This window comes from Schistosoma haematobium, chromosome ZW (genome assembly GCF_000699445.3).
Source record: "Schistosoma haematobium chromosome ZW, whole genome shotgun sequence".
NCBI classification, from domain to species: Eukaryota; Metazoa; Platyhelminthes; class Trematoda; order Strigeidida; family Schistosomatidae; genus Schistosoma; species Schistosoma haematobium.
Window position 1 is genome coordinate 10,138,781 of NC_067195.1, and position 16,366 is coordinate 10,155,146.

Sequence of the window (16,366 nt, forward strand, 5' to 3'; positions counted from 1 at the left end):
CGTGTATATTAAATATTAAAAAAATATGAAAATATACGACAGACGTGGATAGATAAATCACAGACTCACCGAATTGGCTTCTTTGGAAGATTTGACCCGAGGTTGAGGCGTGTTCCAAACTTTGGGCTCACCAATTGTAGCGTGGCGTCGAGTTGAGATTAACTGTGAACACCGCTACCCAGAAACACGTGCCAGACAAATCAGAAGGCGAGGATCGAACGTAACCAGATTTATTTCGTTGGCGATCTCGTGGTATTGAACGAATACCGAGATCGTGCCAAGGAATGGTACAAGTGGAAGCAGAAGACAGGAGTACGTGCGAACAGTACCAAAAACCGCGGAACAATGATGGAAGGTAATGGAAGCACAAAATGGCTATAATTAGCACAGTTAAACAAAAGCACATTAAAACAAACACTGGTACAGTTGGTTATAATAATAATTGTTTTTATTAAACCAGTCGTGTTCTCGTGATAAACGTGAGTCACTACAAGATACAATGCCACAAGTTCAAAAAAATTATTTCACTTTAATTGTGAGATGTCACTTGAAATCGATCGCAAGCTGCGTCATAGTGGCTGAAAAAATATCTGAAAAGTTATGGTCGCTTTTTGGAGCTTTAGATGCATTTATGAAGAAATGTTTCGAATATTACATCCTACCTATGTTGGACAATTTCGAATAGTGGATTCATGTATCTTGCTTCCGTCATATAAAGATAGACGCTCTCAAGAATGATGAGAGAATATATAACAGGCTTTTAAAACCGTCATATTTTTCATATGATGAGCGAATAAGGTGATTACTTAATCTGAGCTTAGTTTCGTAGAATGGGAGAGGATCTCATATTGGCATTCCACCCCACCTGAACGTGTTATCAGTTCATCCAGTGAAAGAGCTAAAAAATGAACAAATGCATAAAACGGAAAAACCTATTACTTTTTATATGTAAGGCTAAATGGGTAATTATTGGGCAATTGAACTTGTGAAGCCAGCCTTGTGGCGCGGGGTTACCAAAATTTTCGAGTTCGTCATCATTTTGTAGGAATGCTATATTAGTAGCAAACAGGTAGTTTTTTAAAACATGTGTTCAACAAGGGTAGTCTATTTTGGTCTTCTGGGTCATTTACACACGTCAATGAACAAACCTATATATAGGTTTGAAAAAGTTCGCAAAACTAACAATATATATTGTTATTCTATTAATTATTTACATCTATTACTCCTTGTAAAGAAACGTAGGTCTCTCACCAGGATCCCTCATCGATCTGTGTCTTGTTAAATCTTCCATAGTTGTTTCCAGTCACTATTCATTGTTTTGATGTCTACTTCCAGTTCCCGACGTTGGGATGTAGCTTGATGGTTTCTGCAATGTATATCATACTCACCTTCAGCGTTATCCCCTAGTTTCCTCTCCATCTGGAAGCTGGTCTGTTCTGTCCCATAGTAGATTGTTGCTGACGGTATCTGGCCAACGGACACTGAGTATCATGCTCAGAAAATTGTTTATAAGTGCCTGTACATTTTTGATGATGGTCGTGGTAGTTCTTCAAGTTCTAGCTCCTCACAGTAGAACTGTCTTGAATTTCGTATTGAAGACTCTGACTTTGATATTGGTTGACAATTGCTTCGAGCTCCATATGTTCTTTAATTGTAGGAATGCGGCCCTTGCTTTGCCAATCCTCACCTTTACGTTTGCATCGGGTCTTCCTTGTTCATCGATGATGATATCTAGGTACGTGAAAGATTCGACGTCTTCCGGAGTTTCTACATCAAGCGTGACTGTGTTGTTCTCCGTGTTATATTTAAGGATCTTAGTTTATCCCTTGTGTATGCTAAAACATACTGCTTCAGAGGCTCCTGATACACTGTCTTACTTCTCCTGTGTTTGTTGCTGTGTATGGGATAAATGAGCTAGTCCATCTGCGAAGCCCGAATCCCCTTGCTGCGTCCAAGCTATCCATTGTATTCGGTGCTTCCCCTAATATGTGGTGGTCTCCATAATCCAGTCGACCCTTAGAAGAAAGAGAAAGGAAGAGAGTAAGCAGCCTTATCTGACAATAATCTTCATTTTGAATGCATCTATCAGAGTTTGTAGGGGAATATAGTGTCACCTACAAACATTTTTTCGAATGCACATGAATTTGCGAATTTCTCCGTTCTCGTTCCTCTTTCTCAGTCCATATCATCCCATCATATCTTCAAATCCGGTGTTGTTCATTCCGACTTTAGCGTTTAGGCCTCCCATCAGGATGTTCTTGTTCTTCCCTAGTCACTTCTCTACTGTCGACTGCAGCCTCACCTAACTAACCTTTATCGTCTTCATTGCTATCAGTGATGGGTGTATAGCTCTGGATAACATCTATTGTGATCCCTTCCTTCTCTGTTTTGAAGGATGATTTGGTGATCCTGGATCCATGAGATTCCCATCCTATAAATGCTTTACGTGCTTCTTTGGACGGCGTTAGAGAAACTTCCTTCATGCGCTAAGCATTTTCTTCATGACCATAGCACGATAGCATCTCCTGAATATAATCTTTTCTATCTAGCTTGGGTCCGATGGGTTCCACTTATCCCTATCACTGCCCAGTTGTATCCTCATTTCCGTAGCCATTTGATTGGTCCTCCTGGTCTCCCATACTGTCCGCGCATTTCATGTCCCTATATTTATTGTTGCTCTGGTTGTTAGAAAACGCATCGACCCCTTTACTTATAAAGAATCCCAGCTTTCACTGCGACACATACTTCTAAATTAAGATCCCTAAACCCACATGGCAGAGCTTGAATGGTTTAAATTTTTTTTTGGTTACCTTTTTTAGCAAGGTTGTATTCTACGGGATGGGGTTGCTGACCCCTTTCCCATCGACCTGGGCTTCGGACCAGGAGTAATCCTACAAGGGCTACGAGTTGAGTTTTTGCGATTCTATACCTTTCCACAATCGACTTTACTCCAACCACCAGCATATTTTTGATTTTCCTCGTTTCACCGTCATTATGTTGAACGGAGATCGACTTGGATCTCGTGAAAACTGAACAATTTACCTCTAAAATCACTATATACCATGGGAAGCTAGGAACATCGGCTTTCTAGGTTCTAAGAGGACTAATCAAATAGGTTGATCTTATTTACCAAATAAGGACAAAAAATGACTTCAAGTTTTCTATACTAATGCCGATTGTTTGACTAACCAGTAATAGATCTTGACAACATCCTAATACGTTTAATATTTTACAGTACAAGTATGTAGTCAGTCGGTCAGTAGATTACTAAAAACTATTTCTTTTATAGATAATAAATTAGCAGTTATCATCTGACAGGCTACACAGAAACAATTCCATTTCTACAATCCGTTATTTTGGTCATTTTATACTTTGGCATGTCGATGTCTAACGGAGATTATGTTCGGATACCACTTTCTGGGAGTTTTGAAGATCAAGTGGACCAAGAACTTCAAGGGACTTTAGAGCATAATGTAAGAAGCCAGTTTTACACCAGTTTACTTTAGACTAACATTGAAAGTCCAAAAACGGAATCAAGCCTGGGTCCTTTCAGCTTTAAGTTCTACCAACAGTACTTCGATGTTGATACAAGTCAGGTAAGTACTACTGCGTATACAAAAAACTTTTGTGATCTTGCTTACTTATTCATGTGAGGTATTGTGATTGATAACAGCTTCTAAATCAGTTTTCGTGTTTAAATGGGCTTTTTAGTCTCAGTACCAGTAAAGTCTGAGACGGAGTTCATAAATAAAAAGTGCTAAAGATCATTTATGATAGTTTGAAATGTATTTGTACACTTAGGATAATTTGAATGTGTACTAAATTTACTAGCCTCGGTTACTAGAGCGCTTTAAGTATACAAACCATTTTGTTCACTAACACATTGTGGTATCACATCCTGTAAAATGAATGTGCGTAAAGCGATTTCTTAAACCGATATATAGCCGGCGACTAGTACATTGGACAGCTGTGCGTTCATTATTTAAAATATATTGAGCAATGATATATAGGATGAGTTATCAAAACACTACATAAAGTTATTTCTGCGGAAAACTTTTATCTATAACCTGGTAATTAGCATGTTGACTCAAGCTTATTAAGTGTTAGCTGTGAGATGTGATATGATCTATGAACCACAATATAGCCCAGTGGTCATTATCAGTCTGTTTAAATGTTCATTCAGGAATCACGCATTTGGCGAGAAAATGTTATAAGAATGTGTCATGTCCCGATTGCTTTTGTCCATATTTTTCGCTTGCCCACATAACGCTGAGAAGTGTAATACATTTCCTATAACACCTTGTGTTCAGGCAAGCTATTAAGTCATTGCTTGAGAGTGGAAGTAATCATTTCTATCCTTATTTTAACGCTGCGTACGAGTAAAATTTTGTTGCTAAAACCTTTATCATAGTCATTTACATCATTATGTAGGTTCTGCATCGTCTTGCCTCTGCATTCATACCTAATCCGCGTATAAATTTCATTCAACATTCTCTAAAACCTCGAGCTGATCTCTATGGTCCATTTTGGATTTCAACTACGTTGATGTTAGCTGCTGCCATCGGGGGGAATATATCCAACTATTTGCAGTCACGTCGTGAGGTATCTTCATGGCATTATGATTTTCAGAAAGGTGTGTTTCATTTTACGCACTGTTGCATTCAATTTGAAATTTTCAACATTTATGATTCATTTAAGTAGCAAACAGTTGATCATTTATTACCCATGATTTTTGTTTATGTAGTTTCTTAAAAGAGCTACCAAACGCTCAGGAAACCAGTCTTTTTAAAAGTAGATCCTACCAATCTGTCTGATAAGAAAAAGTTCAAATTTCATCAACATATATTCACATTATCACAAAGAATTTAATTCGATTAGTTTAAGTGAGTAGGATTTACTCAGGGTCGTAATAGTATTGCATGTTTTAGGTTGTAAGTTCACTTTGAAAAAAAGAAGTTTTTTCAGGAGGCATTTTGTTCAGTACCTGAAAGTATTGTAATAAAGCACTGCTGAGGAGTCCCATACTATGACGAAACGGCCGTCCAGTACTTCCAGGTTTCCAACGGTGGTCTAACATCAAGTCATGATCTCAACCAAAAACTTAACAATCTCCACAACCCCCATACTGACAATTGAAATTAGTTAGCATAATGATTTCATAATTTCAACCAGTTTATTATAAGCCGTTCTTAAGCTTCATGTTTACTTGTGTAAAGTTCCATTAACCCTGCAGTAATGTCTCAAAGTCAAATGATTTAATAGTGATAGTTTTTCTTTAATAATTATTCCCTAGCGTCATTTAAAAGACTACATACTACCCCTTTACATGTTACGTTTCTCAATTCTTCTAGAATGGTCAGTAGATTTACAGCATGTTTGCGTATATTGTTCTTATAGGTAATGAATACGTAAAGTTTTCTATTTGATGGATTACTACTTCACGATTTTCAGGTTTACTATTTTTAAGCTTTTACCCGCTATTCTTAATTAAAGTGGACTCGCAATCATTTGTTTGATGAATGCATACATCAAGTGCACGTTTATTCACTCAACTTTGATCCACAGTCAGTCAGTCAGCGGCAGCGTAGAACTTCGTACGTACGTACATCAGTACGAGTTGCTATACCACATCAGCACAGAGATACAATTGTCGATTCGAATACCGTAGTGGTAGAGGTAGGATCTGTAATACTACAATCAAATCAGGTGAAGCGGGTTTGGGCACAAAATATACTGGTTCAGGGACAAGTATTTTAACCTAAAGACCACCAGTTCTCAATCCCTGCATCTTCCTCTATCAGTTGTTATAGTGGTGTCACGAGATAGATCTTCGGTTTCAAAACTAGTATCTATAATATGGTGTCCACATCGACTACTAACGTTTGCATTTATAGCTAATCAAAAGACTAGTTAGTCACTCACCCTTTTTCATTTTACTGAGTATTAATTATCCACTTTTTAATTTCGTAGTTACGCTGACATCAACTATCATTTATGTGTATTGGTGGCTAACACCACTGCTGTTGCATGCAGTTATGCACATTCATCGTAAAAACAAGAAACCCCAGTCAAACGATGCTGAAAGCGATCTCACTGACCTATTGGAACGTTCCGACACTGATTCATCATCATTTCACAATGCGAAAAATGCAAATAAATTCTTCGATGTTCTGTCGACCTATGGTTATTCATTAGCAGTTTTCGTTCCTGTTGCAGTGAGTTATGCTGGTTACATTAGTGGTTTTAGTAATTGTAAATGACTTGTTTATTGATAATTTAGGTTATCTTGTGGATGTTTTTGTTGTCTGTCTAGCTGTAATGCATGTTCCTTAATGTTTACTCACTTTGAGTACCCTTGTTTACATTTTTCATAATAATAGCCGTAAACATTTCAGTGTAGGGATACATTTATCGTGTGATAGTTAAGTCATAATTTATAATCAATTAAATGCTTATGTTGGGGTGTATAAGACACAACAACAAATACTGTGGTCTTTTTACCTCAACATATTACATGACAGTACCCTGTAACTGACATCGTTTGTTATTGATTGTTCTACCTTGTAAAATACTGTTTATACTGTGGTACCCATGTATTCCATTTTTTCCTTGAAAGATGAGAGCTGTCATTCACAGTTCTGTCTTCTCCCTTATTACTTAGATGCATTCGTCATCTTCAACTTATCTTCATGCTGTAGTCATCTGACATCTAATCACGTTTGATCCCTGTCCATATTAAAGACGTCGTACCTCGATATATTTAGTTGCTCAAACTGTGAGTTACAACAGTTTGCACAGGAAGTCATTAATTTGTGTAGTCAGAAATTCGTAGTTGGAAATAGATTAATATTGTTCCCCACTATAAGATCGTTTACACGACAGGATATCCGAAGCCTGTAGTTCCTATCTTCTCTATCAACTCATAGTAATAATTCTGTTTATCATGTGTAAAAGCTCAAAATATGGGTAATGGCTTGTCAGATTGTGTCTTGATATTATTATGCTTATGTTCCTTAAATTGATTCACTACTGTATTGCTATCTGTCTTCTATTTGATCTTCTGATATATTGTCTAGTTACTGGTATTAGTTTAGTTATGTTTATGGGTTTCCTAATATGATTACTGAACTATGTGGTTTAATATTTTTGGTGCACTATTTTGTATCAGATTACAAAGTGCATCTAACAATTCAGCATATACTATTTGTTTCTAAATCAACCTATTTCTTTTGGATAAACAGCTATGATTCTGCATTACAAATACTAAACAGTTTCACTTAGTACCAATGTGTGCGTCTCTTCTGAAACTGTGATCTGGTTATCACATTATAATGAACTATGTTTGTCCCAGATAGTCATAATAAGCTACTTAGAACGTGATTGTGTAATCAAACTGAGTGTTTAATATTAAACTTGTAGAAAACTCAACTGAAAGTGGTGGTATTAGTTCAAGTAATCTTGGTTTCATTGTTGGGTATATTTCTCCTCAAATATGAAATAACAACCGATGTCTAATCCGGTTACACTTAAATTTAATTACAAATAATAATCATGTTGGTTAATCTGTAACTCGATTCCGCTACTATAGGGCCTTCCTTCTCTTGTTCAACCTAACTAGATGTAAGAAAACCACTTGGTTGCAGGCTGATGAGAGTAGACTATTCTAAAGTAGAGTATGTAGGAAGTGATTTTGACGAGGTGAATAATTAGGTAGTAGTATTGCCAAGTTAATAACGAAGGCCTTTTGTTATGGTTGTTCACGAACGCTAAATAATAGCTCACATCGGGTTGTTTTTTGACGTGGTCGTTCGTATTACAGTAAACATAGATCGTGTTACCATTGGTTTCACTTATACATTGTCTCTTTTTTGGAGCATACCCTAAGACTCTGACCATACCCTGATTAGGGTCGTTTGTTTGAAAGTAGACCTGTTGTTCATTGGTCCAAATGTTCAACTTTCAGGTACTGGATCACAGAGTGAAATATCGCTTTACTGATTCACATTAACTGTAATGCGTGATAGTGAGGTCCAACGTAAGTTATATTTTCATCCCAAAAATGAAGACTTGATCTTTTGCACATGAAAATATTGTTATTCCAATTGAACTATTATTATTATCATTATTATTATTTGTGTTGTATTTTCCCCAACAATTCATAGATTTTATGGACAATTCAGATTGATATACTACAATGGTTATTGTTCTTAGTTGGAATAGGAATTTCTGGGGCATTCCTAGTATTTGCTTTAATGCCTAGTATACGCAAAGAATATCCAAAGGTGAATGTATCTTATTTTATTGTTCACTTTTGTATTTGTTCACCTTTCTTTTGCTTATTAAATAGTTCTATGGGACAATATTTTTAATCAGATCCGGATAGCAGTGACTAACAGTGGAAACGCGGGTTCACGTTTCATCATATTTGGGACTCACTAGATGGATGTACCTGGACCTCTGTGTTGATGTTCACATCAGAATTCAGTGCTCTCTCTTTCAAACACTCAACGCTTTGTTCACTTGATAGTAATATTGAAGCAATGCTCTCAGGATTCACATGCCAAAAGAAACGAATGAGTATCGATCCTTAACATCAATAACTGGGGATATTTAAATCCTTGCAACTGAATTCGATCAACTGATAGTTTAGCTTTTTCCTGGTATCAACTTAATTCTCTTACATACGAAGTCCTAGGTTTCTGTTCTGCAATGAGATGACAAATCTAGACTAATCTTCCATAATGTATATATATCTTTATTACAGAATGTGAATTCCTGGTTATTATAACATTGATGTTTAGCAATATATAAAGATAATTAACTTAAATCAACATATGTATTTGTACTCCGTGTTTAGAAAACTATCATTCAACATCTTTATAATAAATATCAAAGTCGATGATTACATCCCATAGGATTTAATCACAAAATAAGAGAAAGTAAATTTATTAGTTATCTAAACTAGTCACTAAAGTGAAAGTTGAATCGCGTAATTATCCGTTGTACAAGTTGCCTATTTCTTGGCTTGCACTCTATGGAACTGATACAGATTTAAACATTTCTGTGTGAGGAACAATAGCATCTTGTACTCAAATGTTTCCATCAGTATATTATATTTCTTTTGGAATCCAAAAAAATATTCCGCATCAAAGTTCCTAGAGGCCCAGAAACTGTAGGGAACGTCTTAGCCAATCATCGTTGAATGGAATCTTCTCAGTAACATCTAGAAAATGCAGAATCATATGCCACCGCTTTGACTGGACATTTACTTATACTACTAATATACTGCTAATTCTAAAATCGTGTTTAAATCCATTAATAACGTCGCTTTTTCTGTACAAAGACGAAGTTTGGATTGGAGCTTTTACTCGCAATTCGCACTTTCCAGTGTTCTAGATGACGTGTAGAAGTGGTTAGGGATATCGGAATTCGCTAGGAAGACAGTTCAAACATGTTGGTTCATTATTCAAAAACGATACAATTTTTTAATATTTATTTTAGACATGTTTCAAGGTTACATCACCGTAAATTACTAACAACCTATTTTTGTTTTCAGCTTGCAACACCAATAATGATCATTATAATTGTAGTACATTTTGGTTTTTCATTAGCTCTAATGGTAAGTTGTTAAAATTCATGTCGTTATTTTTAAAATAATTTTCAGAATATCAAATATTTAACGCATAATCATTCGTAGATAGATTTCCATTAAAAACACAGTTTACATTGTTATTATCTAAGGTCCTTTTACACTGTTATACTCCTATTTATCGAATGTGTCGTAAACACTAAACAATAATATATATTTAAACTACACATTATGAAATCTACATTAAGCCTAAGCTGATTGATTAGTTATTAAATCTCTCAACTTTTTACCACTTAGTCATTGGTTTGAATCCGTCGCCATCTGATTCGGTTTGTGTAATATTACTAACCGTCATAGAGTGTTATTCAAAGCCTAGTATATAAATGTGATAAGAAAAAAGTAAATAAATAAATAACGTGATTTTAATTGTGCCGAATCTTGGAAATCTCTATATGGAACTCAATTATTTTAGTTTTGTCGATTGGCCAGTAATTAAGCGTTTCAGCCAATAATGTATTTATTGTCTGGATACTGTAGCCGTATCGGTTACCTGTATTTGGTGATCGGTCTCGTGTATCGTGATGGCTAAATCAAGCTATATTGGTTGTAACACTTTCAGTTAGGGTCCTATCATACCAAGGAGAGTAGTAAAACTTAAATCGGAGAATGAAGTTGCTTTGTTGGCTGTACAATGGTGTGACGGCACTGAGGTGTTGTCAAGACGTTTTTACCCTCTTTTTCCATTATGAGGTGACGAGGTTACTGCAGATTCCGGTTGTCTATGGAGGAACGCCTTACTGCCACCAAACCTCAATTAGGTCACCACGATACAGAAACTGACCAACACATCAAAGGATTAGCTGCGGTTGGGGTCGAAGAGTGGATCATAATAACGCCGATCTATTCACTTTTTATTTTCCTTTACATCTTGATTTTCGGTATTCCTTTTGGCATACATTTTCATCCGTTTTCTTGAATCCTTGTTTATAATATCCATTCTTACTTATTATCATTGCTACTTTATTATTTCGACTATTTTTCCATTTATCTTGTTATTTCCATCTCAATTTACTGTTATGGTCTGGCAACTTGAGTTAACGGACGTTTATGCCATTGTCTACATTGATTATTATTAGATAACTGAAAAAGCCGCTTTTGGTGTTCTCGTTCATTTCTTGGAATTACTAAACTACAAAAGTGTCTACTGACAACCACATATTTAGGTCGTGGTTTTTTCGTCATTATTATCACCTGATTGGTACTTACACCCGTTACCCCTCGTGGAACATAGGCCGCCGACCAGACTTCTCCTTTCCAGTTGTTTCTAATTGCTACTCATTCCTTCGATGTCTACCTACAGTTTCCGGCGCAGTGTCGTTTGGTCTACCTCCTTTCCCTTTGCCTCGGGGATTCTGTGTTAGGGCTTGCTTTGTGATGCAGTTTGACGATTTCCGCCTTGTTTCCTATCCACCTTCAGCGTCTTTCCCTAATTTTTTCTTCATTTGGAAGCTGGTTTGTTCTCTGCCGGAGTAGGCTGATGGTGTTTGACCAACGAATGTTGAGTATCTTGCGTAGAATACTATTTATAAATAGTACCTGATTGTTAGTCGAAGTTTAATTAATGGTAATCTCAGTTTGTTCTTAACAGCATAATATTGTTTCAGTCCTTAATCATTTCAACTGTTTATTTCTGTTATTCATTTTCACTCGTCTACTAAATGATGCTTTTGCATTCCTTATTTTTCCTCCTATAGATTGCCTTCTTTCATGGATCTCCACCTGTACTAGATCCTCTATCTCATACTGGTTATATACATCAACAAAATGTTTTGGAAAATAATAAACAACTGTCAAATATCACTGTATTAACTACTAATAAGCCAGTATATCATTAATTCATCTGTTATTTTAGCTTGAGCACTGCTATTTTAAGTAGGAAATTTGTTAAACAACGGTAATACTATTATTACTACTAACACTACTATTAACTGTTATAAACCTTTGTACAGGTGCAGTTGATTCCTTTCTTTCTGTTTGTTTATTACTGCTTCTGTATTGTACTATCATTTCCACAATACATAAATGCATGCATAACACTGTGATATTCATTGTGTTTCATTTTTATTTTAACTATTTTCAAAATATACGGATTACATAGTAATTGAGGTCACATTTTCTATTGAGTAGTTGAAAATGAGTAATTTAATGACTGGATGTTATATAATTCATTCGGAACATTATTATTATTATTATTATTATTATTATTATTATTATTATTATTACCACTACAAGGTATAAAAAGATGTGAATAATAATCGTTTAGTTTTAGTTATTTGAACACATAAATATTGGTACAAGGGGGCACCAAATATATATGCACCACACAATAATAATCGAGTATTATGACATTTGTTTATTAGAGGAAGTAACACTCATTTTGGGTTACATTTATAAAATGTTTTGTTACTTTTCAAGTGTGTCTTAATATTTCATAATAAAAAGTAAATAGTGTCTGTATTTGAAAAGTACAAGTTAATTGATATTTTACAACCTTATGTATATGTGCTTACTCAGGAAAGGTAATATTTGTTATATACTACTAACTTTCAGTGTTTTACTTAGTACAATTAACGCTAATGAATAATTGGTGTGAAATATACATTGAAATCATACACATAAGAAGTATTGAAACTATCGAATCTTGTACTGTTATAAAACTTCGATGCTTACATGTCTTCGCAAATATCCCTTATTGTTATCCTGTTATTGACTCAATTGGCTGTCAAATCATTATACTATAATGATGAATAGTTGATATCATCCGGTCTTAGTTTTATTTATTTATTTGAACACAAATATTGGTACAAGAGGGCACCAAATATATATGCGCCACGCCATACGCCATTTGTTCCTTCAGGATACTGGAGACTATGTGCACCATTGGTTTGGGATCCGGCTAAAGCGCCGAACATTCGCTTTTCGTCCTCTCATTTTCGTAAACAACGCCCCCGCCACGAGAAGGGAGTGAGTAGGACTTCCCTGGCAGAGGCTGTATACGCTTGGCCGTGTGAGAGCATTTCGAGAGGGAACAGTAGCTCTAGAGTTCTAGTGAGAAACCCTGACCGCTATAGTCCAACTATGTCTAGTGTAAGACAGTTGCCCACCAAATACATTAAAAGATGGTTACGCGACATTACAATTTGATTGAAGTTAAACATGTAAGCTATTGAATTTCAGCCCAATAGTCTACAAGTTAAGCGTTCGTACTGAATACGGAAGGTTTTAGGCTCGAGACCTGCTGTCAGGGTTTTAGATACACATTACTGATGAGTCTCATACTAGGACGAAGCAACTTTCCAGTGATTCCCGGTTTCCAGTGACTTTTTTAACTGGGATTGTTCCGTGATATTTTAACTATTAAATTGGAAAAGTCAGGATGATTTTACATGATTAGAGCAAAGGGAAATTGACCAGTAGATTTTTAAGTAGTAAACTTATTTTAAGAGTAATAGTTGTCAGATAGTTTTAATAGAAAAAAAAACACGAATCAGTATCCACTGAAAATATTACTACTTTGATTTTGTTAAAACTGAAAACTATAGTAATAAAAAGACGGGGGATAGGTTTGTATGATGCAGAAAAAAGGGAGAACCGATTACTGGTGAAGATTTTATTCATCCTCCTGAAGGAAAGAAACACGACAGCAACTTATTGGACAAAATACAATCATTCATGTTCAGATTTTACTGATATTTGATGATTAATCAACAGATAGCATACATAACTGGAAAAATGTGGATGCAACTGGAACTGTACAGCACTGGGCAAACACCACACTGAATTAGTATAAACAAGTACTGATGTCATGTTGAACAGATATCACTTTGAGTTAAAACGAATTTCATACTAAGTATCGCTAAGATTGTAACATGGTTTCACGTTTATCGTATCTTAGTGGGTGCTCTTCAGGAGTGTCGACCTGCGACTGTACACAGGATTAAACCTTTTACTTCCAGTTCTCTTGTCTAACATGATGTCACTGAGTTGGAATGCAATATTAGACTTTTTTGGTCTCAGTCAATCTATGATATTAATTTGTCCGTATCCGATGTTATTGTTGAGCTGCTAGCTCACCCTCTTGTTGACTAACTCTAAATTAGGTTTTTCCTCTTGAACTTCCATAAATCTATGTGGAATGTCGTTACTATTGACGATTTGATTATTAATGAAATGGTTTGTTCGGGATTTGTTATGATTTAAAGAAAGTTGTGAATGGTTCATTATGTTATTGGACCAATTAGGACAACTCATTTAACCACCTCTTCCTTTGTAAATTTAGGTTACTTAAGAATGTATATAGTGATCATTTTACTAAATATTAATTCTTCACACTTGTGAGCCAAGTCCTGTATTTTAATATTCCATTGCTCAGTGAAATATAAGCATCTAATGTTCATATAAGTATTCGTGTATTATTAATACAAATAGAGTTCTATGATCATATTAATCCACTCCTTCATTACAGTTCGTTTCAGCTGTTTATTACTATTCACTTTACCAACCAAACAAAATTCATTCGTTTTCACTAACATTTGTAAGGATAGAATCTAACTCGTCTCAAGAACTTTGATATTTTGGATTGAGAATAAGGGGATTGTGGCTAATGGTGAAATCCAGGATGTATGTTTCTCCCTATTACTCGTCAGCTGGATATCGAGGCTCTCCCAACCGTTGTTGCTACCTTGACGTGGTAGTCGGGCTTGCCTATCGTGATGAAGCAACCGAGCTATACTGGCTGGAACAACCGTTCCTCAAGGTCCTACCACGTCAGACAGGTCGGTTGAAGAGCGGTAAGACTAAAAGCAACAAACCCAAGGTCCGAAGGCGAAGTCGTACTGCTGACTGTACAGAGGTGTGACAGCAGTAAGGTGTTTCCTTCAGACAACTAGCATGACAGCGATGCTGCCTTCCCACAAGGAGGGGTGGGGTTAGAAAAGGTTGACCCTAAAAATGCACACCTCGCCTTATCCCACGGATATCCGTCTCCGGCAGTAAGGTCTCAACAAGTACGGAGCTAACACAAAAACTACCCATAAAAAGGTCGTGTGTGACCGACCTCAAGCAGTTGTCCCTTGGGCACTGCGGTCACGCTCCCAGGTCACTAAGACCACCTCTAATCCAATTTCCTTTTCAGGTACCTCCAGAAGAACCCTTCCACGGTGTGGGCAACCGGGAAGTGATAACCGCCCTCATACCTCTAACAGCACCCAAGACCATTGTATTCATAATCAACCTTCCTCTTCAATTCCTATTATTCCTCCTACATCGACTTTCAACCCTAAACTTCCTCCTTCGGCTTCCTCCTCAAGTGTCACCATAGCCAACGATTCTAGTGCTCAAAACACTGTCCCAGGTCTACTGAAACTTCGCTCCAAACTACACATTGGAGCTTTCAACGTACGCACTCTGTGTCAAATCGGTCAGCAGGCTTCCTTGGCTAAAACCCTAGAGTCTCTTTCCATTGATGTATGCTGTGTCTCCGAAACACGCATACAGGATTCCAGTGTGGTCATTCACTCGACCTCACCTCGGCAAAACGGAGAGCCAACGAGATACACCCTCCGTGTATCTGGTGACCCGATGGTCAGTTCTCGTGGACTGGCAGGTGTAGGCGTAGCACTAAGCACGAGGGCGGAACAAGCACTGTTAGAGTGGATCCCCGTTAACAGTCGTTTATGTGCTGTTCGGCTAAACGGCTCCGCAAGAACTCAGAAGGATAGGGACACACGTCGTTGCCTTTTTACCGTTTCTGCTTACACTCCCACTGACTGCAGCTCGGATGAAGCGAAAGATGAATTTTACAGAAAGCTCTCTGAACTTCTTCAGAGAGCTAAACGTTCAAACGTAGTACTCTTAGCAGGTGACTCTAATGCTCAGTTAGGTAGCTTAAACCGAAGAGAAAGACATTTAGGTGGGTATTTTGGTATTTTGTCTCAGTGAACAGACAATAGTGATCGTCTGTTGCGACCGTGCCCGGACAATCGTTTGTTGTTAATAAGCACTAATTTTAAGCATAAGGAGATACATCGTCTAACATGGCGACCCCCTGCACCAAACCAACGATGGACTCAAATAGACCATATTGTCATCAGTCATCGTTGGAGAGCGTCGATAGAAGGTTGTCGCTCATTCTGGAGTACTTGCTTGGACTCCGACCATGCCCTAATACGGGCACGCATCTGCTTGCATTTCGCTGGACGCAAAAAAGCCTCACAAAAAGGACCCATTAGAACTGAATTGAGTAACGGGAAAACCAAAAGTAGGTTCCAGGAACAACTGAGGTCACACTTAGGTAGTTTTGAAAACGAGGCTGACCCAGATGTTGCTTGGAAAGATATACAAGTAGCTGTGGAAACAGCAGTGACATCTATTAGTGATTTAGGCCACAGGGTTACAAAGAACCAATGGATTCCTTCAAGGTCTATTGCACTGATGGATTCTCGCAAACTCGTCCCATCAGGTTCCGAACATGATGAAGAGCGACAACAAATCAGATCTAGGTTAAGAAAAAGTCTAAGAAACGACCGTGAGCAGTGGTGGGCAATGAAAGCAAAAGAGATGGAAAAGGCGGCGACTAAAGGGAACACAAGACAGCTTTACAGACTAATAAAAGAAACTGGAACTAATAAGTCAAGTGTAAGTGAGATTATTTCGGAAAAAGACGACACTCTCATCTGCTCCCAGTCCAGACGTTTAGAATGATGGGCGGAACATTTT

General features: G+C 37.0%; 1 protein-coding gene across 1 annotated transcript; it reads left to right on the plus strand.

Annotated features, from left to right (window-relative positions):
• The first annotated feature begins 975 nt into the window (after window positions 1-975).
• YIPF2 lies at window positions 976-12,580 on the plus strand. The gene is made up of 8 exons (XM_051210367.1): window positions 976-1,069; window positions 3,290-3,473; window positions 3,507-3,596; window positions 4,432-4,633; window positions 5,971-6,215; window positions 8,163-8,282; window positions 9,557-9,619; window positions 11,344-12,580. Exons 2-8 carry the CDS (start codon window positions 3,378-3,380, stop codon window positions 11,482-11,484), a joined length of 957 nt encoding a protein of 318 aa, XP_051070351.1. The 5' UTR covers window positions 976-1,069; window positions 3,290-3,377; the 3' UTR covers window positions 11,485-12,580.
• Window positions 12,581-16,366: the final 3,786 nt, after the last annotated feature.